Here is a 25,772-nt window from a genome sequence, read left to right as displayed (position 1 = left end):
GCTTGTGGCTCCAATCTCTGTAGCACAAAGTCAAAGGCTACACCTGTTGGCTCTTGATTTAATAAGTTTTAAACAACCCAATGATAAGAACAAATATATCTAACGTGTTGCTACTTCTCATATCCAACACATCTATTCTAACATCAAGCCCAACTATAAGGCTAAACTCCTTCACTTCAGGCTCTACAAAACCTAGGGCGATAGACCTTAGATTCATCTATATGACCAATGCAAAATATAGATTTGAATTTGAAAAAATAAAATAAAACCCTTGAATCTTCTTCACTTATGCACTAACAAGGTATGAAATAGCTAATAACATGACCTATGAGATTCACAAGCTAAGTGGGGGTTATCATTTTATCTCTTCAACACAAAAGGGAAAACAATTTTGATTATTAATTGATTTCAACATAACTCACATATGAAACAATAAGAAACATGTAGATCCTATGACTAATTAGTGCCCTATCCATTGGGTATTCCACAAATCACAACATACATCAAGATATTAGTGATCTATCCTTTCACTTTGTGAATCAGACATCAATTTTCAAACTGAATCTCATACTCATCAAAATCCTCCCATTGAAACCTGCAATCCTTCCAAGATACATCAAGCACTTACTTGATTCTTTGAATTAATGGAAAAACACATCAAGACATAACCCAAAATGAGATGCAATTGAGATCTATGTTCTTTGTCAATAAACCACAAAAAATTGCAAACAAAAAATATGAGAGACAAGAATCAAAATGAAACTATGTTCATTTGTTGTTTTATATTCATGCCTTTGAGACATACATTCAAGATGCATGAAAGTAACTCATACAACACACAAAAGACTAGAAATATCACTTATGACTTCAATATTGTTGTTCATCAAAGAGAAAAATGTTGAGAATCTAGTGGAATCACAATTAGAGCCTTATTCAATAGACTGGAACCAACCACATACAATGAGAGAAAAGAGAAAGATATATGAAGTAGAAGAATCCCAGATCTAATATGAAGTGCCAAATGTCCACTTGAAGTTCTTCCACATGATGTTCTCCTCTCCCAATTGCATATTAGTTTGCCCCAACAAACTAATCCAAATATCTCCAAATGACGAAGGAAACAACTTCTAAAAGGAGACCAGATCTTCTACTAAAACTTGTGCTAAAAACATCACTAAAAGGCCTCAAAGGTAGAATTCCACTCCTAAAAACATCCATGCCAAATCAAAAGAAGATCCACTTGATGGTTTTCTCTAAAACTAAAATTGATGCTTCATGGAAGAAAAAGGCAATTTGTTTTAGAAAGCCTCAGTTGTACAAAACTATGAATAATGTCTACCCAATTGCACTTGCACACATTTGGGTTACAAAAATGGATTACTGGTCTTGAGACCTTTCCAATGGTATATAATAGTCCTATATCAGGATAAAAATGATTCCCTTGGTAAGCTTTTGAAGTTTTAGACTATGGATGCATAACAAATTTATTCTTCATTGAAAATTTGTCACTTTATTATAAAGGTGAAACTATAATGGAAAAAAATAGATTAATTTAAAAGTGCGGGCCCATTTCATCTTGTAAAACCTTTTAATATTTCTTGAGTGCTCATCTCATGAGGAAAAAATTTAAAAGATCACTTTGAAATTTTGAACATTAATTACCCTCCCAATACACATGGTCAAATATCAGTCAACCACCAACTAGGTGCCACATGGCATGCTTTGAATGGCTCCTAGAAGTGATCGGGTTATTGTCACATCATCCTTGAGTGGGGCCTGCATGTCATTTGTCATCCACTCGCAACTTCGGGACCTTCATCTTCAAATTGGCACTAACTATGGAGAGGTGCGACTAACCTCTAGTGGTTAGTCACGACATCTCAACCACCAACCATAACCAAAAGCATGCTTAGAGATGTTGTTGGTTAACCATAACCACGACCATATTATGCTAAAGTCTCCTATAATCGACAAAGTTGCACTTTGACCACATGCATAATGTTGTTGCTCACCTTGCTAACCACATATTTATCTTTGTGAGGTCGTGCTTGTCATGCCTACCTTGATTTCCATGCCACATTCTAGATGTCTATTCATCTGTCAGATGTCCATGTTATTTTGAGCCAATAGTCAAAATTTCTTCCCTGCCATGCCTAGCTCTGTCTAGGGCCCATGCATGAGCCTTGTCTTCCTCCCAAAGTGTTTTATTTTGATACTTACCACATGACAGTGTGTATATAAAAACACAAACTATTGCTGGCACACAATAGATGTGGGATATACGGTTTAGAGCTATCCTTTACAATTCTACACCCAAATGACATCATCCTACACCATCCTTTTTCCTATCTTCTCTAATCCCAATTAGCAAACTTAATACAGGTGACTCCTCTAATTGCCACATCTTCTCAACTAGGCATAAAAAATTTCATTGTCTTCAATTTTCCTATTGGTGGCAATTCCCTTTCCTTCATGCCTTACGTAGGTCTGTTCTTCATTTTGTATACTTAAATCATAGGAAAAACTAACATGCCTCCTCCAACTTATTGCAGATTCACCACCAGTTTTGCAAAGACCATGTGAGTGTGTGCCAAATTAGGATGGGTTGCTTGAAATTGAGGAGAGTAGTAAAAAAAAACATCTACACTCCAAGTTAAGGGAAACTAATTCAAGTTGTAGTAGGGTTCATCCCTATTCATTTTTTGGCTTGTTTCTCTTCATGTGATCTTTTATGAAAATGTTATCACACCCTCAATTACAATCAAAATGAGAGACAAGAATCAAAATGAAACTATGATCATCTATTGCTTTGTACTCATTTCTTTGAGACAAATATGTTCAAGATGCATGAAAATAACTCATACAACACAGAAAGGACCAGAACTATCACTTATGACTTCAATATTGTTGTTCATCAAAGACAAAAATGTTGAGAATCTAGTGGAATCATAGCTAGAGCCTTGCTCAATAGACTGGAACCACCATGTACAAGGAGAGAAAAAGGAAGATATATGAAGTTGAAGAATCCCTAATCTAATCTAAAGTTCCAAATGTCCACTTGAAGTTCTTCCACATGATGTTGCAAAGCATCTCTCATCTCATCTCTCCTCTCCTAATTGCATATTAGATCTCCATCATTTGCCCCAACAAATTTATCCAAATATCTCCAAATGATGAAGGAAACAACTACTAAAAGGAGACTAGATCTGCTATTAAAACATGTGATAAAAACATTACTAGAAGGCCTCCAAGGTAGAATACCACTCCTAGAAACATCCATGCCAAATCAGAAGTAGACCCCCTTGACAATTTGCTCTAAAACTTAAATTCATGCTCCATGGAAGAAAAACACAATTTGCTTTAAAAAGCCTCAATTTTACAAAACTATGAATAAATTTTACCTAGTTACACCTACATAAATTTGGGTTAAGTGATTGCTCATCTTGAGACCTTTCCAACGGTATATAATCATCCTATATCAAGATAAAAATGACCCCATTGGTAAGATTTTGAAGTTTTAGAGTATGGATGCATAATAAATTTCTTCTTCATTGAAAATTTGTCACTTTATTATAAAGTTAAAACTTTATAATGAAAAAATATATAATTTAAAAGTGTGGGCCCATTTCACCCTTTAAAAACTTTTAATATATCTTGAGCACTCATCTCATGAGGAAAAAATTTAAAAGATCACTATGAAATTTTGAAGACTAATTACCCTCACAATGCACATGGTCAAATTTTGGTCAACCACTAGCTAGGTGCCACATGGAATGCTTTGAATAGGTGCCACATGGCACACTTGAATGGCTTCTAGAAGTAACTAGATCATTACCATATCATCCTTGAGTGGGGCCTGCATGCCATTTGTCATCCGCTCACAACTTTGAGACCTTCATCTTCAAATTGGAACTAACTGGATTTTTTCCACTACGCGGCCATATTATGCTAAAGTCTTCTATAACCAACAAAATTGCTCTTTGACTGCATGCGCAATGTCGTTGCTCACTTTGCTAACTATAGATATATCTCTCTGCCTTGAATTCCATGCCACATGTTAGATGTATATTCATCAGCCAGATGTCCATGTTATTCTGAGTCGATAGTCAAAATTTCTCCCCTACCACACCTAGCTCCATCTAGGGCCCATGCATGAGCATTGTCTTCCTCCCAAAAGTGTTTTCTAATGATACTTACCATATGCCAATGTGTATATAAAAACACAAACTATCCCTAACACACAATAGATGTGGGATATATGGCTTAGAGCTATCCTTTACAATTCCACACCCAAACAACATCATCTTATAGCATCCTTGCTCCTATCTTCTTTAATCCCAATTATCAAACTTAATACAAGTGACTCCTCTAATTGTCGCATCTTCTCAGAGGCTACGCATAAAATTTGTCATCATTTCCAATTTTACTAATGGTGGCAATGCCCTTTTCTTCATACCTTATGTAGGTATGTTCTTCATTTTATATACTTAAATCACAGGAAAAACTAACGTGCATCCTCCAATTTATTGCATATTCAACACCAGTTTTGCAAAGGCCATGTGGGTGTGTGCCAGATTAGGATGGGTTGCCTAAAATTTAGTATAAAAAAAAATGCACTTCGGGAAACTAATCCAAGTTGTAGTAGGGTTCATCCCTATTCAATTTTTGGCTCATGCCTCTTCATGTGATATTTTATGAAAACATCATCACACCCTCAATTACAATCCAGACTAGGTAATGTAAAAATGCTTAAGGCAATTTATTTTCTTTTCTGATGCTTCTTCCTTTGGATTGGTATCCTTACTCTAAAAGATGGAAAATTTTCCTCCATTTGATCATGGTCATGCTTGGGTACTAAGAGTAACACATAATTGAAGACATGGGCCATCTTTGTTTCTGATTTGTTTATAAAATACTTCTCTTACACATATACATCACTGGTTGAGAGACTTCACCTCAGACTGGCAATAGAAAAATCAGTATTCATCTTTAAATAGTGTCACTCCTAAGTTTAATCCCCTCTACTTATTGTGCAATGGAAACTCATTCGCAAGTTAGCTGCATTGATTTGTGTCTTCAATTGCCTCAGTGCCTCAAAGGTCTAGTTGGGCATTCAATACATATAATGGAGAGTAGATAAAACAACTCATTTGTTTCCCTAGAGTAGGGTTTCCTTCTCTTGCAGTAGCACTAGTAAAACTTCAACATACCGGTGCACAAACTCCATTGTTTGACATGGAAGTCACAATGGGTTATCATGGACTAGTGATTGCTTATTTATCACCAAATTTCATTTTTTTTTCAATTATAACCATTGGGTTAGCTCCTTTACACTATCCATCTCTATTTTGCAAATGAAACTACCTCAAGTTGGGCCCCTTCTGCAATAGAATCATTCTTGTCTTTCCAACATCGAATGCACTTCGCATCAAGTCTAATGAAAACAATTTGGCCCTAAAGTGGGTCTAGCTAAAAAAGAAAATCAAACTCAAACACTTGACCCTTTAACACGATCCACTAAACTCATTTCACTGATTAGACTTAAAATTGATCATTTCTTGATCATTCTAAAACCATTCTTCATTCTCGTCTTTCCAACATCGAATGCACTCTACATCAAGTCCAATGAAAACAATCAAGCCCCAAAGTGGGTCCAGCTAGAAAAAAATCAAACTCAAACATCTGACCCTTTAACACGATCCACTAAACTCATTTCACTAATTAGACTTAAAATTGATCATTGCTTGATCATTTTAAAACCATTCTTTACCCTTTTCTACAACTTATCAATTTCGTGCCGAGAGCCTCTAAAATTGGCTTTAAAAACTAACTAAAACACTCGACCAAGCCTTGAAACCTTGTATTTAAATTCTCCAGTGCACACTCTTTTAGTCTAAAATATCTCACCTTATGAAAATTATTTAGTCAAAAGATATTGAGTGTCAAAAGTCACTTCATTATGATCCTGCAAACAATAAGTTAGAAACAAATAATTGCATCTAGTTTCTATTTTGAAAATACGTCAAATGACCACTTCGGGATATGAAAACTGGGGCATTAGTCGACTCTTATATGGAGAGTAATATACCACAATTTGGGCTCATGATGAATAACTGGACAAATTTGGCAAGTATACAAAGTTGGCTTTTGAGAATTGTGGAACTAGGTATAGTAGAAAAATAGTGATTTTTGCAAACAGAATGAGTTTGGGAAAGTATGCACACGGATTCATCAAGACTTGGAAATTAGCACACTTGAAGTATTTTCAATCTAGAACATAGTGGTGAAATTCATTTGGCCACATCTTTGATGGTTTCAGAGTTATAGCATCAAGAACATGCCTTGTGATCAATCTACAGTTTTAATTACCAATAGAACTTTAGAAACTCCACTTGGAATCACGTTTGAAAACTAATCAAATAGATTTTTCATAAGCTCAAAGTTGACACATAATATGTCTTTGATCCCTAGAGTCTAGTGGAAAATAATTTTTCTCAATAGATTCAAATGGGCCAAAGATAAATTGGTCAAACAAGGCTACTTGCTAAACTATCATAAAGACAACTGGGTTATTTTAACGTTTCTCTAATGGAATTAGTTTGCAAAACTCATTAAATGGATTCATTAGACCTTGAAAATGCAAACATAAAATGTATTTTATGACCATAATGCAATGGTGTGACCAATTTCTCAAGATGCCTAATGGGTCATAAAATATTCACTATCAAACAGGGCCTCCTAGAATTCAAAGCAATGTACCATCGGCATGACAACAATAAACAACCAACTTTTGAGAACTCAAAACCTTATCAAAACATATCAAAATGAATCAAAATCTAAAACATAGGTTCTTTGATATGCATACTAGACATTTCAAAAACAATGAATCATGAGACTTTACCGAGTGTAAGATATTCAATTGCAAGCTAGCCCTCTGGACTCTATTTCACACATGCAAGAATGTAGATTTCTCAAATGCTCAAAATGGCTCAAAAATTCTAACCAACTACTTGAGGTGCATGAACATACTAAATGAAGGGCAATGAGCACTTTGAACGTATCCTATGACTCAAAAAATCAGTTGGGTGTATGCATGAAAAGTCCTTAAAAGGGTTTCATTTTAGCAAAAAAATTTAAATGGTCCTCAATTTGGGCTTGCAATTTTGAGTCCCAATACCACCCTCAAACTAATTGGCAATAACTTCTCTAACTTAGGTTTGTCATTTGCAATGATGTTGTTAAATCCACTGTCTTGCTCTTCTGCTATAATTGTACCTTTCATATCTTGCTTAAACTCAATAATCGTGTCATCTTCATCTTGTGCACTCTTGTCTTTGTATTTGTCAATCCTCCAAATCTATACATTCCTTACCAATTGTATTCTCTATATTTTTTTGAGGGAGATGACGTTCGTATTTCACAAAAACAAAGTCATTGAGACAATGTACTCACAACTTGTTGTATTTCTTCATGTGAAGGGTGTCAAATAAATAAAAATGTCATATGATTAAAAATGTTCTAAATATTAACTATTTTGATTTTATAATAATATAATTCTAAGCTTTAAAACTTGTTCAAATTAAAATTAAAATTAAAATGAATAATTACTATTTTAGATTTGCAACCAACATTTTGTTTGATATAAATAATAAGAATTTTATATATTAATAAAAATATTAAAATTATTACAAACTAATTTGAAATAATTCAATAACTATTAATAATTGTTTGAATTTAAAACTTTATATCTAATCTATAATAAAATGAAATTACCTTATGTTTCTAATCTTAAATAATTTCAGAAAAAAGGCCCAATATTATGTTAGATAAAATTATCATTACACTAGAGATAATGATGACGAGTTGCACATAACCAATTTAAGGAAGTGTCTGTCACTTCTTGCATTTAAGGTGTTGATTTTTCCTTTCCATCGTGATATATAACGCCTCACCCTAATTTTTAGTTCCTGCCCATGATAGGAATACTTATGCATTCATGTCATGCTATTATCACATTAACACTAACCGATCAAACCAAAGAATTTAAAAGATTATATGAAATCTCAAATGTTTATATCTTTTTCTTATTTTTTATTATTTTATAAATCATATTTTTCTTTCATTCTATTGGTCCATACTATTTTTGGTGGGGGAGAAAATTAATTTTCTTCTAACAAAAATACAAATATTTTCTAACAACTTCATGTATGCATTAATTACAACTTTATTTTTTCCACATTTATGACAGGATGATAAGATTTATTATTATTTTTCAATCATTTTATTTTCCACCTCACACAATATGTCAAATCAATATTAATTCTCAATAGCAATATAATTTCAATATGTTATATCTTTGTATTTGAATTTCTAATTTTTTAAAAACTTTAATTTTTTAATAAAAATAGTTAAATTATTACTATTATTTTACTTTTATAAAAATAAATTAAACAATATTATTTTTTAATTATATTTTATAATAGTGTTTGTAATATGTATAATTGATAAATGTTACAATTTATAAATTATATCATTGATTATTATTAATATTTTTTATTTAAACAATTTATCATTTAGTTTAAATATGTTTAAAACTTAAATATATATATTTTAATATTGAATTATTAATTATATTTTACATCAAAAAACATACTAAAGAGGCAAGAGCCTACAACACAATGGTAAATTGTGAGCCTCTTCTTGGAAAGGTCTTGGGTTCAAATCTACTCAAGCGCTTAATAAATAATAATAATTTAATCATAACACAATAATTAATCATGGCTTCGGCCTCTTACCAATCAAAAAAAAAGAAAATAATCACAAAAAAGAAACAATTCAATTCTATAAGATATATAAATTATTATTAAGTTTTTATAAACTATGTATTAAAATTAAATAGTTATATTCTATTTCTTATTTATTACATCATATTTATTCATCACCGTCAAATTTATATGTATTACATCTATTTATTATTTACAAATGTACATATTAAATTATATAAATATTATTTTATAATTAAAAATTACTCAATTTTATGAAAATTTTATAATTAATATTTACATTGAATAGAAGTGCATAAATTTTGCTCCGTAGACACCACCCTTCTCAGTAGGCTAAGTACTATTGTGACATATTTTGAATTTTTTTATTAAATCAAATTTGATATATCAATTAGAATTTATGTTTTTGTCTATTTTATATAAATATTATATTTTTTAAAAACCAAATGCAAAATTTTTTAAGAACTAGATATAAAAAAATTTAATAGTACCATTTTTCTAAATTATTTTTCTTCTCTATTTTATATAAATATTAAATTTTTAAAAAATATTTTCCTAAATTAATTTTTTTATCTATTTTATATAAATATTATATTTTTAAAAACGAGATGCAAAATTTTTTTTAAACTAGATATAAAAATTTTAACGTTATCATTTTTCTAAATTATTTTTCTACGTTTTATTTGGTTGAATCAATTAGACTCTGTTGCTTGGTTATAAAATTCTTTCAATTTTATAAGTCATGGTTCGTATTTAAAACTTGCCTGGTTTTAAGCCTTAAATTGATCATTCTATCTGTGAAATCTGCAAATCTTTAAGTCTCCATGTCCCCGGCTTGTTAGCAGTTCCGTACAGCACTTGAGATCATTGAAATCTAGCTTCTGAGCCTCAAGATATATAAGGTTAATGATTGCCGCCAAAAACACGTATTTCTTAACCTGTAACTTCTTAAAAGGTTAATGTTAACCACCAAAATACATTTTTCTTAACCTCCAAGTAAAAGGTTAATGTTAACCACTAAAATACGTTTTTCTTAACCTCTATAAGGCAGTTATTAACTTGCTTCAAAATCTTCCATAAGAAGTCAGATATGTACATGAGGGCCATTGGCAATAACAATGGAAATGAATCAAATGAAGTTCCTGAAAATTCATCATGTGCAGTAAGAGACTGCCGGAGCTTGGGAGATTAACAAAGGATTTAGAGATCAGCATCTTTGAAACAGAGATCAGCATCATCCATTTCCATCCCCCGCATCTTCCATTGTTGCATCGAATCAAAGCTTTAGGCCAGGGGTGTCCACTCATGGCACTCCCTCGGCGTCTTCTAAGGCCAGCTGGAATAGCCAAGCAGGGCTGCTTTCAATGGCAACCGGTAATTATTCAGCTCGTAACATGGCAGTAAATAACGGGAAAAGAAGTTCAGGGAAGTGGGCATTTGGGTGCCGCAGTTGTCCTTGCTCAGATAAAAGATCTGTGGACATCGATGACACTCTGATAGCAAGCAGGCGGGCTCCATCAGTGTCGAATTCCATGACGTCGAATGCATTGATGAACAACTCTCTTAGCTCAATGCAGTACAGTTATCCAGGTCTCGGAAAAAGAGTTCTGACCAGGTCCATTGAAATGCAGCGAGCAGAGGGCTTTGCCGACACTGCCTCAGAGTTCAGTGATGTCAACAGCAACATCATCAATGGAGGAGCTACGAAAACATTTCATGAACACCTGAGTTTATCAAAAGAAAAGAAAAAAAAAGAAAATGGGTTCTCCTTCTCAGCCCTGCCGATGAAGTCCGAAGACAATCCAAGGTTATCATTGGAGGTATTTCACTCTCCCTTTACCCGTACTGCTGAACAAGATTTGCACAAACATTTCGGTCTCTTGGACTCAAACTCTGATCAAGTATCCAAATTTGGAGGGGACAATAATGGGGATGTGGAGCAAGACAAGGAGAGCGATTCAAGTGCGGATCTATTTGAAATACAGAGCATAACCACGCAAGCCACAGCGTGCTATCCATTGAGGAGGAATAGGGATTCCATGGATGAGAGCTTGAGCATCCAATCGAGTTATCCAGAGGCGCTGGGGTATCATTTTGGAGACAACGTGATGCCCTCTGCGAGAAGTTCATGTTGTGAACCCAGCGACGTGTCGGTGGATTGGAGCATAACCAGCGGAGATACCATGGACAAGGCCAGTATTGGGAATTTCTCATTGGATTACAAGGAGATTAAGACTATGAAGAAAAAGCACGCTTATTTTTTGCAAAACACAAGTCTTTCACGGCAGAGGAGATCAAGTGGAGGAAGCTTTATGGGATGTGCAAGTGTCAAGGCATTGAATGTGGCTCTACCCACTGAGCAATCACACGGATCCAGATCAAATGTCTATCAAAACAGAGGGAGTTTATCAGGTGAAAGCATCCGATTTCCAAGAGAAAAGAGACCCACGGACATGCATAAAGCTTTTTCTTTGCCTAAATCTACTCATTCCAATCCTAGGGTTTCAGGAAAGAGATGCATTTCTTGAAAAAACTATTAGATAGTTGCAGCGGGCTGACAATCTTCATGAAGTGATTTATGTGTTGCTAAAGTTTTAGTTCTCTTGGCGAGGAGGCATTGCAACTCTTTAATCAAATGCAACAGTTTGGGTTGAAACCAGATCTATTTACATTTCCTTCTACAGTCAGTGTATGAGCAATTGATGTTGTGAAGGATTATTTCTTTGTCCATACTCAATATGTCCAACTTGGCGATGATCATGAAGAAGAGTCTTATCAAGTAACACAACAAGTCAATGATTCGACCATCTGAAGACATGTTCTAAGCTATACATTTCAATTAGTGGTCATTGTTATTTGAGGTTAATTTCGTTGAGGTTAATTAACCTCACCCAAATCACATATTTGAGAGGTAGTTACTAACCACAGAAGGGTAGTTATTAACCTCTATGTCTATATAAGGGCTCTTTTGGGCTTTGTAAAGGGGACTTTTAGGGGGAAAATAAGGGAACACCATGCTGAAGTTTTGATCTAGGGATAAATTTTGGAAAGTATGTACACTTTTTATCTCTGAATTGAAAAATCTCTATTGCTTTCTTGGTGCAAGAAAATAATGGAATGTGCAGTTTGAGTTCCCTCTTTTCGAATCTAAATTGTTTCAAATGTTGATTCTCTTTGTAGTGAGCATTCTCATGGTATGGTGTAGATGTTTATGAATCTGTGGATCAACGTTGTGCTAGTAATAGTTTTTCAAGCGTAGATCTTGATCATTGTTATTAGCAATTTTAAGTTAGTAGTTTGAGAAAGCTTTGAAGTCGTGTGGTGCATTCGTCATCATGAGCTTTCTCCCCTTTCATTTTAATTTTATATCTATTTGAAAAGCTTCAAAATTATATCATATGAGGGAGCTGCCCCTCGAAACGCAGAGGAAGGTCAGATATCAAGGGCCTATCCAACTGTTGTGAACGGTTTGCCACACATTCCGTTGGGCCATTTTTCTGTGACAAATCTGTTTACCAACAGACTCATATATGGAGATTTATGAATATTGGACTATAAATTTTGTTAATTTTCAATCATCTTTCACCATGACCCCATTATTGTTGCCATGATCTAACTCATTGTCCCCATGATCCAACTATTTTGGAAATTCTTTTACTTTCCATCATTTCAACATAACATAGACAAGCAATACAAAGAAAAATATTTATTAAAGATCTTATGATTTTTTATGCTCAAAATGAAATCAATATGATAAAAAATAAATTATTATTAAATACATTATATTCTTTTCTATTAATTCAATATAATGTTAATTAGATTTATACTATTTTCTTTATATAATTTTTTTAAAATATTTAATAACATCTAAAATTTAATTATTATCTAGATATTCTCTATTTTATTTTAATACGTAGTATTATTTATAAAAAAGTTTAAAATAATTATGTAAACCATATTCAAATTTAAACAATTTATATTATTCTTAGATATATATATAAAATAAATTATTCACATTCTCTATTTACATCTAATTTAAGACACATTAATATTTATTCAAATGACCTTCACTAAACTAATATTTATATATTTATTTAATTGGTAAACTAACTATTAACTATTAAACTAAAACATATCTTATAATTTAGTGCACTATAAAATGAATAATTCTAAAACAAAATTCAAATATCTACTTAGCCACTTTAGCCAGTGGCTAACTAGCCCACCAATTTACTTTAATTGTAATACGTTTAATAAATAAAAAAATAACAAACACTTCACAAATAACTTTGAAGCTAATTAATAAATTGTTAAAAATGATTTATTGAGAGCAATTGAGTCGCGGCTACATAGACGCTGCCGCCACTTCGTGGCACTTGTTTTACTTTCGCCTTTAACAAAAACAAATGAGGTAAAGAAAGCAATGGTATTATTTGGATAGCGGCTAATACGTCCAAACAACTTTTAATTTAATTTTCCACGATAGAAAGCATTTCAATAAGAAAATCAAAATATTTCTATATTCTGCTTTTTCATTTTTATAAAATATATGTTAATTTATTACATTTATTATAATTTTCATTCTTGTAATGGCATTTTGTAAAAGAATAATACTACTGATGATTATAGATAAGTAATATTTAAGAAATTTCTATTAATTTAAAATATTATTAAAAAATATTTTAATCAAATTTTTTTTTTTTTTTTAAATAACAAAATAAATGTTATTTCCTTAATTTTTTAAAATAAAATTATAGAATAAATATGTATATATTTGGAAATTGAATAAGAGTTAACTGTATGTTTTCCTCTAAAAATATAGCTCAACGTGTGCTCTATTCACTAAAAAAGGGAGGGAAAAGCATGCAAATGATAAATATAAATAGACGCAGGTGATAAAATAGCAACATAAGGAGCATGAGATTGCAACGTAATTAGATGTGAATGATGATTAAGGAGGATGGAGGGCAGTGTGTGCATCCAAAGAGTATGGAGGGCAGTTGGCTCAAGCAGAGTCAAGGCAGAGAACGTGAAAGAGCATGCGAGATTCCCAACAGAGAATGAGAATGCAAAGAAAGAAGTCAAAACAGAGCATGTGAATGGCAGCAGAATCAGAAGAAAGAATGTGAACGCGTGCAGAATTGGAAGAGAGAATGTGAAATGGCAGAGGCCAAGCAAGAATTGGGTCAAGCTGAATTTTGATGGAGCTTCCAAGGGTAATCCGGGAAGAGCAGGAGGGGGAGGAGTATTCCGAGATGACAAAGGGAGCATCCTAGCTGTGTACGCTGAATCCTATGGATGCCAATCCAGTTATTATGCTGAGGCAAGAGCCTTGTTCAGAGGCATCCAAATTGCAGCAGATCATGGATGGACAAATTTAGAAGTAGAAGGCGATTGCATGGATGTTGTCAAAGCTCTTAACAGTGAAGGACATGGAGATTGGAAAAAACATGTTCTGATCCGAAATGCTCGACTTCTTTGTGATACTTTTCAAGAGTGGAAATGCACTCATGTTTATAGAGAAGGGAACAGATTGGCAGATGTTATGGCTAATTCTGGGGTGTATCTTAGATGCAATGAAATCATAGTGATGAAAAAAGATTGGCCTCAAGTGATGTCTGATCTGGCCAAGAATGAGGTTGCTCATTCACTGGAGGGATAGGTGATTGAAGATGTAATTACAAATGTGATTATTACATACAGGATGCAATTACTCATTCCCTGGAGTGGATTAAGGCGTCTGAGAAGAAATTGCAAATGTAATTATTAATAAGTTATTCCTCAGATTGCAATCAATAGAATTTGCACAGTTTGTACACCATCTTGCAGCAGCTTTGGAATTTACAGAATTATGTGGTGTGAAAATAGTTATTTAATTTGAATCTTTATACCTTGGTATTTACTTCTCAAGTGACATGAACTAGAGATTTTGCTTTCATTCATGTATCTATCCTAAATCATATTAACCACTGTGTTGGCTTAGAGAGCAAAGGAATCTTCAGATTTCATTTCTCAAGCCAATTGAAATATTAACTGTAACAGTCAATAGAAAACAATTCATCATGTATTGTGAAATCGAAGAAATATAGAAATACATTTTTAAACAAAGATAAGTTCAGCGAACAAATCATCTTGAAGGGCAAGAGGTGTACTTCCAAATGCAATTTTTAACAAGAATAAGTTCTGCCAACAAAAACAAGAAGTCTTTGTAAAATGGTTGGTGCCTGTTTAAGTTCTGGATCACCATAATTATTCTCATTATGCAGCAACAAGTTGATATATGTTTTCAGCAAGAAAACACCCAGATATTCATCTGAATGATACTTTTCTAACTAGTTCAGCCTCTTGAAGGATCATGATTGATTAATATTATTTTGTGAGTCTTTATGAAGTTTCTGATCTGTGTTAGTTTCAAATACATGAGGCAAATCAATATATAATCTTTCAGAACATGACATTTTTTCTAGCATGCTTTATTACCAGAAACGAGAAACAAGAAACCTATCCGCAAACGGAATTTGGAAGATTGCTCATTCATATATATATATATATGATTTATAATTAAAAAACTGATTAAATATAACAGAAATAATTTTCTTAGAAATTAATCCTTAATTCTATCTTAAACTGCATTCATAAATTACTGATTTTTTAATCTCAACTCTATTAATGCATAATTACACAAAAAACTAATAGTTAACTACTACTAACGTACCTCTAGATTTAAAAAATTTAAAAAACATTTGATTAATTACACTGCATGTTTCCGAATATGAACAAAACTAAAACTATTACTTCATTAACAAAAGTGAAACTTTACTTCAGTGTACTGCGTCTTATATATATAAACTTTTTTCAATTATATATATATATATACATATCTTGGCCATTTGCTGATTCGTTTAAAAGGTTGCAAAAATCTAACTGTGAATAGACTGAAGCAACTGCAGAGAAATTGCATTTGGTGTCTCTTTTTTTAAATTTCTACTGTAAGTCATTTGTAGGCAGTTGAACATTCTTCACCACATGTTACAAAAATCTTGTTTTGAGCTCAGGAATCGAATAGCCTTTTGCTTTTAGTCTGTTTTGAATGTGATGGGAAATAAAATAAACTAGCTTATATATATTTTATATATATAAAATAAGTCGAGAGATATCCTTTTTGAGGCCCTATTTTCATAATCCCATAATTTTCATCATCACACATATTTATGTGACTCTAAGAGGCATGACAAAATGATTTGAGACTCTTGATCTGGCTCATTTTTACTTCCATTTCTTCTAATTTTCACGAATTTAATTATAATTATATTTAGTTTATTTCTATTTTGTTTTTCCGACATGTAAATGAACGTCAATTTTTTTTCCAAAGTGAGAAATGTTTACATTGAAGATCGCTGCCACTGTAGAAAACCTCTCGGCTTAAATATGGCTTAATGAAATTGTGTACTATTTTCCTCTAATGGTTAACCAATGTTTGGAAATATAGGAATGGTCTTAGACATCTGTTTTGGTACTTTTTATATCAAAATTTCACTCTGACCCTGGACCCAAAATCTATACAGAGAGTATTAAGGATTGTACTGTCAATAACTTTAATGGTTGTGAATGCCAAGGAAACGCCGAGTATTTTGACATTACTTAGATACCTGCTACAATCTTCTTCTTTAATGGTCACCAATGAGGATGGATTCTGGCACTGGGTATTGCTACTTGCTCATGAGAGTTATTGATTATAACTTATAGATGAAATTTTTATTGGCTTTACAGATGAAAATTTTGATGATATTTTCTAATAGATGGCTTGCATTATACCTCTCACCCGACTAAGCACTAGAAGCTAGGGTCATGGGTATCCTCTTTATTAGTGTAATGGCTCTCCCTGTATCATGTAGGACATCCTCGGCAGGTCCCAAACAGAAGGTAGCCAGTTTTTGGTCTGAGCTACTTGCTACTTGCTAATAAGAGTTATAGACTATAACTTATAGATGAAAGCTTGAAGATGGTTTTATTGGCCTTACAGATGAAAGTTTTCATGATATTTTCTACTTGTGTTTGTGACAAGATAGATGTTGGGAAAGAGAATAAAATACACACACACAAAAATGATCCTACGAGAAGAGATTCAAACAATAGAGCTTACTGAAACCATGACAAGTGAGTAATCTGATTAGCATTATCTACATGTTCGTTGTTGTCTCCAGCCACATTATAACCACTTTCAGTTTCTGCTGGTTTTCCCTTTTCTATTTGTTTAATCCTGCAATTCGTATTGGCAAATAAGCCAGCAGATGAGAGAGATGTCAAGATACATTATTCATCAATAATTGGGAACTAATTTGATAGTCAGCTTATTACTGTTTTTGAAGTTGTGGGCTTTTGGCTGTGCGTCCATCTGTTTGGACCTATGGTAGGCATAGGGCATTCTCTCACAAAAGCCGTCCATGTCTTATGTCTAAATATCTGCATTACATTTTTTACCATTTAAATTAATAAACATTCCAGTTAGGAATCCTATGAAAAATAGAACAAAGATCCCAACTCGAAGCAAAGGAGAACAAATTTTAGATTGGTTATATTATAATGTAAAGCTAGGTTTTGATATTCCTCACCTTCCGTTGTATAAATGATTGCTCTATGTTGCAGGAAGGGGGGTTGAAAGGGTGAATTTGGCAGAAATGGAACATCTGAATCTCAGCAATTTCATACTCAGTCAGAATTTCTTTGGCAGTAGAGGAACATCTGAATCTCAGAAATTTCATACGCACCCGAACATCTCTTCCTCTTCCTCTTCCACATTATTTAGGGCAAAATTGGCTGCGGCTGCCAAATTGAGAGACCGGCAAAATTTGAACTGTAGATTTGAGAAAATTGAAGATGGCATTGGGGACTCTCAAGCAAATTAAATACAAAACAGAGTCATATGCCCGGGCTACGTTGATCTCATGCGTTCTAAATGCGAACTATTTGATGCCACGCGTTTGTTACCTAGGCCTCCTCCTTCGCTGTCCGGAGTGGTTCAACGTTTCATCCCTTAAATACATATGCTTTTACCATGTATATCATATGGTTATGACATCATTTTATTTACTAGCCTTATAATAACATGGTTCTTATATTACTCTTATGCATTCATAATATTTGATTACATGGTTGTATTAAGGTCAAGGATTGAACATGGAGCACAAATGACTCAAAATATTAATGTTTAGTAATTGAAAAATTGAACTTACATAGGTGTAATATTTTAGTCAAACCACTAAGGTGCCAATAGCCCACCTTAAGACCTTTGTTGAGTAAACAAGGCAATCTAGGGTTCCTCCTCTTGAAAAAAATGCAGCAATAGTCCCAACCCTATAGATTGTTAGGAATCATGGTGTTCTTCATGGCTTTAAGGTGGAATGAGGATTGATTTCACTATGAGTTAAGGCGGTGTCTATTTGCAAGGTAAGTGAAACTCCTAGACCTAGTTTTTCATGTTCCTACATAGAGATTGTCCATCAGTAACAATTTTATGATTTAGATGTTATTTCACAAATTATTTTGACCAGTCTACAACTTCAATGATATTTCACTTCTTGGTTGAAAGTTAAGAAGTGTGAAAAGTGGCAAATGTTTAATATTTACAAATTTTCATTTTCTTTTGGTTTTTTTTAAAGAGATTGTTTGATATGATTATCATACATCATTTGACACAGTTTTGTGTTAGGTGTAACTATTTTCCTCCTCATTATAAGACACCTTCATCAATTATTTATTACACATTCATAAACAATCTAAAAGATGTATGAAAAAAATAATCTAACTAGTAATAAGACTAAAATGTATGCCAAGGCATTTTTCTAACTTTCTTGATGAACTTATAGTAACAAGCAATTATTACACTCCTAAAAAAGTTTTTCTAGGATGCCCCTTGAATTCTCTTACCAATAATATTTTATTTTAGTTTACTAACCATTATCAAAAACTTAATATTCTACATGAGGGAATGATTAAGTAATGATGAAGGCTAGATTAGATATTCTTGATTTGAAGTTTGATGGTTTAGATCTAAAACATAAAATTTAGAGCAGATATACATATACAAAAATTATTATAAAATCAAATATGGGATTCTATCACGAATGTGATAGAGACTATTTTACTATAATGCTCTATGGAATTAATAGTGTAGAAACTTTCATATGACAATGTGAATTTCCATAAAAACACAATTAGGAAAACATCACATAAATTACATATATAGAACAACCACTTGATTAAAATCTAATAACTCAAATAAAGATGACAAATAGAATAAAGCTAGATAATGTGTACTCAAAAATTACCTATTAGGAACAACTTATGTTTGGAATAAGAGGAAAGGGAGATTATTTACATTTGGAACAAGTGGAAAGGTAGACTATTTCCAAGCATGTCAAAATGTGAATATATTAATGATAAATTATACTTGTCCAAAGGAAACACGTGTAATTGAAAAAGAAAGTTAAAAAGGAAAAAGAAAAAAAATTCCTTATGCTTGGATAAGGGCACCAAGATGGTATGCAAATAGGGGAGCATAAGTGACCACTTTATTTTTCTAAAATCATGTAAAATTGAACTTGGAAGAAGAAATTGAGACCAATGCACTAAAAAATAGAAGATTTGAAAATAAATAAATTGAAGTGCTCTAAATCTAGTTTCTAAACTACTAAAATTTTAAAAGCAAAGATAAGATTAAGAGGATAAAAGTTGTTGCACACGAAAAAATTATTCTGATTTTTTCAAGAAAATATAACATAGTGTTTGACATGCACATCAAAAAAGATATAGTTGAATTTAGCATGTTGAACAACCCTTTGATAGTTCAAGATAGTTAAGAGTGAGATATAGAAGCTATGTATTTTTTTGTTGAATATTTTTGTATTTTGATGCAAGATATCAAAAGTACTAAGAAAATGGTACACATGTGTCTTTGAGAACCATGGAGACATTGATAATGAAAGGAAAAGTTATAATATGTTAATATTCTCCAAAAATAGAAAAAATATATATGGTTTGAAATCTCACAAGGCATGTGAAATTAAGGTCATAATTTTACACATACCCAATTGACTATGTGTAAATGCTAGGACAATAAGTTGAGGAACTGACTTGGACGAACCAAAGACATGAAAAAGGAAAGAAATTGAGGAAAATAAAATGCATAACCCTCAAATTCGTTATCCAAGCCTATTAGCTAAACACAGTGCACTTTTGAGTTTTTAACTATTTAAAAACTCAATTAGGTTTTGTAAAACTTTAGGCATGTGTTTTTAATTCTATGAAACTCAATAGGGTTTTGTAGAATTAAAAGCATATATGTGGATATATGTTCTTAGCCAATTATTCCCAATTAGAAACTAGGATAAATTACCCTTTGCCTATGGATTGGACATCCACAAAGAAGATACCAATTGACTCATAGGCTCATTTAACATATCAACCCAGGTATGTGAACTTGAAATAGTACAACAAGGTATATGCACTAAGTCACAATAAATTCCATCAATATTATAGTGAAAGGAAACATTGCATTCTTGAAATATTCAACTATTTGACTAAAAAAAACTTATGTAGACAAGAACTTAAAAGATTCAGGTAATTTATGCTATTTAGTAAAAATCTAGTAACCAAAAAAGATTCTACTTTGTTGTGTCTTTGTTGCATGATGGTAGATAAGTACTTAAAAGATTAAGCTAATTTATGCTATTTAGTAAAAATCCAGGGACCAAAAAAGATTCTACTTTTTTATGTCTTTGTTGTAGGATGACCACACATTCTTTCACGTTGTGGCTATAGGAACAATGAAGTACTAGAAAATGCCTAAGAAAATAAAAGGAACAAAAAATTTCAGTCGCTAAGTGGCTCCCCTTAGAAAAACTCAATATAAACTTGTTGGAACATAAACCTTTATTTTCATTACTAGCAACCAAGTACATATTGAATATAAATTGTATTAACTAATGTCACCTAAGATTACAATAAGACTTCTTGCAAAAATAACTAACTAAAATTCTAAAGGCAACTTATTTATAACAAAAGACATCCTAATTGACTCCCAAAAATGGTCATTTTAGCTGCACAAGATATAGCAGAATTCTACTTAGTTACAAAAAAAAAAAAGAGATATTTCCTCATCTTGACATAACAGGTTTTTATTATTATTAATTGCTCAATAGAAATATAGGCTCCTTCCCAACTAGATCTACACTCAGGTAACGTAGTTTCTAGTTTGACTCATTCACTAGTAAGTGAATGCATTCATGGTAGTCAGCCTTCCACTTAGATTATAACAATTGTTGAATTAGTTAGTCCAGAGTCCTCTTGACTAGTGATTTCCATGTGCTTGCTAACTTAGTCCTGCAAAAGGTGGTTAGTATAAGAATGTGTCATATTTACAACCTACAATTACATCATCATTCTATTTTAATAAATAGAAATGAACTAATACATTCTTGCAATTGAGGATGTATTAGGTTGCAAGACAGGTTGCACATTTTTAATTAATAATGAAAGCATATATTATAAAAGATAACCAATTTATCCATATGTATTGTTGATTAATTATTTCATCCCTTTATCATCGGTGCATTAAAAAAATGACTATACAAATAGTATAAAGGTCTTTATACATATATTACTTAAAAGAGTTTTTTAAGAAATACAATAGACTAACTTCTAGGCTGACAAACTAGGAAAACTTGGAACAAAATAGACCATAAAATGGTCTCATCATTCCCCCTAGCTTAAATCCTTGTTGGTCCTCTAGAAAATGTAAGGTTCTCGATTCTTGAAGTCATCCTAAAATTTATTGGTGAACTTTTCATTGCTCCTCCTTTTGCCATGCTCCAATTGTATCCTTTTGCTTCCCTCATCTTATCCCATTGATCTATCTATGTCTCCATTTGTGCAATTTACAATGAGAAACAAACACATTAGAAAAGAATTATAATTTTTTCCCTCAGCCTGCATTACAATGGGAGGCACTTTTTCTTTGTTTTATACTAATTTACTAGGTTCTTTTGATCTAGTTCCTATTCTCATACCCAACCAGACCATGGTACCTATTTTGTTTTACGTTGTTTCTATATTCAAAGTTCTAAGTCCTCTATCCTCTTTGTTTGACCTTCATTTTTCATTTAGAGAGATTATTTACGATGGCACTTATTCATGATGGTTACTCTATTTCCTCCTATCCCAAACCTTTGGCATCATGTTATGTCTTCATTTTATTTAACTGCCTGACATGGACATTTACTTTGGATGAGTCAATATTGTTGTTATCTTGGGTTGTTGATTAAGTTTTGTTGATAATGAACACAAGTGATAATGATTGAAACTTGAATATATTTTCTCTCATGATGAGTTAGCATTGGTCAAACTTAAACATCTCTAATATATAATTATGCACTCCCTTCCTTTCCATTAGTCAAAATTGAAAAAATAAATTTACAAATCATAAGCGCGGCTCCCAGAGTTTTGTTTACCATTAATTGTTTCGACATCTAAAAAATTTCATCGTAATTTTCAACATTGTTTTAGTTAAAGATTTTTGTTGTTGTTATTACATTGTGGATAAACAATTTTTAAATTAAAAACTATTTTACAAAATTTTAGAAATTAAGTTATTTTTTATTATTGTTATATTTTATTTTTTATAATTTCTAATACTATTATTTTGGACAAATATTTTCAATTCACATTTAAATTATGTGGAAAATTAGAAATAATTAATAGCTTAAATTTTAGAAATACAAAAACACACAAACACACACACATATAGATATTTAACATTTAACATTTGTCGAAAAAATTTAAATTCAATACCATAAGTGTTTACAACATGGTTGTGCATGATTCTTGAAAAAAAAAGGACCAAGATCATTTCATTAAATCAGTCTACGAATACAACAATTCTATTTTGAAATCTCAAATGTATATAATGCTAAAAAGACAAAAACTTAGATAAATGAACAAAAAAAAAAATAATAGCATAAACCTATGAAATAATAATAGTTTAAATCAAACAAAGAGTTTTTGTAGCATGACTCAATTTCTAAGATTGCAGAAGAAAAACCAACAAATTCTAATACAAAATTATAAATAATCACCTTTGCACAACAAGCAATGAAATCTAATATACAAGAAAACAAGGATGGAAACGGTATGAGCAAGAAAAGGAAACTGGAAATGTGTGAGACGTAGTTCAAGGGTTTTTTACATGGTGAGCTAGAAACTTGCGTGAGCTCACAACTTATTGCGTGCAAGTTGTTGAAAAATGAAATAGTCATGAGAGTGAGGTTGTAACAAAATTGAATTTCCTACACAATGACTATCAATGGTAGGTGTAAGATAGTGAATCGTCGTGTTTGGTCTTGTCAATCAACAATATTTTTTACTCATTTCCAAAAGTAGTTGAATCAAAATCATGTTCAAATTATAAACCCAGAGTTCCTGTTTAAAGTGTCATAAAATTTTGACCATTAATTTTGTATTATCAAAATACCAGATATTGTACATGGGATTGAAATTCCTAAACTAATCAAATATGTATGATCTCAAGGAAAAAAAAATCTACCAAATTGATGTGCACCAAAATGGAGATCAAATTAAATGATGTTCAATGGCAACTTAATATCATTCCATCTATGAAAATGAACAGGAATGTCTATGCAATGTTTGTTTTGTTTAATAATGTTTATTAACATTAAACGTTAAATAGTTTTTACCATAGTTAAATAATATATTTCATAATCAAAATTAAGGTAATGATTAGTTTAAAATTAAAAAATTGGAAATAATTGAGATTTAAATTGAGAGGTAAAAATTATTTTGTATTAACATAGTGAACATATTTGGATTACATCAATAAAATATAAGAATTTTGAGTTACAAAAATAGTAGCAGTATAAAAAAAAAAAAGAACTTGGAAAATGTTTAGGTAGCATCTGAGTAGCTACCTGCTGAAGCATATACATTTACATTCTTCAGTAACCTGCAATCTATATAATATGTTAATATAAAAAGTCCATTGAAATAACACAACATGAGAGAGAGATGTCTTTCCATACATCCAGTAGTGGCCTATCAATATTACTAATATTTGTGTCCCGATATTGCTTGATCATGATGTACTCTATTTGTATCAACAGATCTATCTTCACTACTTAGCTTCTTGATGAACTGGTTCAAATTATCAATTTCTCTTTGGCTAAGCATATCCTTGTAGATAGAAAAGTATTGGCACGAGACTACATCCTCTTTGTGAATCAAGATTTGACCATCTAGCATTAGCACCATGAATTTGTCTCTAGAGATTTCTATGGTTGCAACATCCTATGACATAATATGAAAATGAATGAGATTTCATCCAAATTTAGCAAGCTACCTCCTCTTTTGAAAACCCTCTCCATTCATCTTCGTCCAAAGAAACCATAAAATTCCATAAGTTAAAAAAAACCAAAAAATGCTATCATTAAAATCAAGAGACTCCACAAAGCCATCTAAAACTTCACTCCATGAGAGACCAAGTCTATTGTTCTAGGCAATAGGTGATACAAAAAAAAATGGACCAAAACCTATGAGAATATTCACATTCAAATAATACATATTCATAAGATTTAGGAACATAGAACACACCACAAACAATAGGACTACCTAAATCATGAGGTAAAGTATTACCAACAACAAGTTTTCTTAAAAGAAATAACCATCTAAAGAAATACAATAAATCTTTGTAGAGTAATACTATCAGTGAGTTCACCATTTATATCAATGACAATAGAAGAATCCTTAAGAAGAATATCAATCCATTTGTACAAATAGACAGGAAACCCAAAAGCAAGCAAAATACCCCTAATGAAGGGTCATTCAATTCAACTATAAGCTTTTTCAAAATTTAATAAAACCATTACTACATGTTTCTCTTCATTCCTAGCCTAATGCATAGCTTCCCAACTTGTAATCAAATTCTCAAGAATAAACCTCCCCTTTATGGACCCTTTTTGAGTTATGGATATAAATTCATTAAGTAGACCTCCAATTCTTCTAGCAAGAACCTTAGCCACAATCTTGTAGGATATATTTAATAGTGTAATGGGTCTCCAATTCCTAGCTTGAGATTTGTCTCCACCTTTAGGTAATAACTTTGCTGACTCCTATGTAAATGTCAACACCTAGTGACCCTAGTTTAATTGAAAGCATCTTCATTTAATTCAAAGAACTTGGGAGAAATCCACTCCACATTATGTTTATAGAATTTAGCTGGCAAGCCATTAGGGCCAAGTGATTTATGATTATCAAGAAAGAGAATTTCAGCTACAATTTCTTCAAGGGTTATAGGCATTTCAAGTTTCTTAGCTATATGATTTGAGATCTTCTTTGGGATAATATTGAGGCTTTGCTCTAGATCATTTTTCTTATTCTCATTGAATTATGAGGTAAAGAGATCAAGTTATAGAATCTAAAGAAGGCATCCTTGATACAATTATGGTCATTGGTAACATCACCACTAATCTATATATTCTCAATCAATTATCTTTTATGTTTGGCTCTAATGATATTAAAAAATACTTGGTCCCTCTATCTCCATCCTTCATCCAGTTCATTCTAGCTTTGGTCTTCTGACCTTTTATTTTGTATTGTTGATAGTTCCTTAGTTGACATTTAATCTCTACAACCTTCTCTTCCAATTGAGAGTCACAACCCTAAAATTTTAATTCCTTTTTTAGTCGAGTTTAGAATAATTTGTACCAATTGTTCCTCCTTTTTTCTTTCAATAGCTTATTTCTTTCCAATGATTTGATATAGCTTCCTCCAAGATGTTGGCTAAAATATTTTGCATATCCCTAGGTTGCATTTTTGGATTGAAAAGTTTACAGAGATTGGTCATCATTTTAATGGCCTCGTCATTATCATCATCTTTAAGCAAGGAATTATTGAGTTTGAAACTTTTATTTTTCTTCCTAC

General features: G+C 32.0%; 1 protein-coding gene across 1 annotated transcript in view; it reads left to right on the top strand.

The window, feature by feature from the left end:
- The window catches only part of LOC149534757 (uncharacterized), a 42,937-nt gene extending 31,626 nt beyond the window's left edge, over positions 1-11,311 (top strand). The window contains exon 3 of the mRNA XM_089806070.1: positions 10,009-11,311. Within this exon, the coding sequence (XP_089662196.1) occupies positions 10,009-11,311 (1,303 nt within the window). The remainder of the gene's footprint in view (positions 1-10,008) is intronic.
- Positions 11,312-25,772: the final 14,461 nt, after the last annotated feature.

The sequence above is a fragment of the Cupressus sempervirens genome, chromosome 10, assembly GCF_028749045.1.
Source record: "Cupressus sempervirens isolate cs-2001-9-10 chromosome 10, ASM2874904v1, whole genome shotgun sequence".
Lineage (NCBI taxonomy): Eukaryota > Viridiplantae > Streptophyta > Pinopsida > Cupressales > Cupressaceae > Cupressus > Cupressus sempervirens.
The sequence above is the reverse complement of the archived record's forward strand: the minus strand, read 5'-3'. Positions and strand labels throughout refer to the sequence as shown.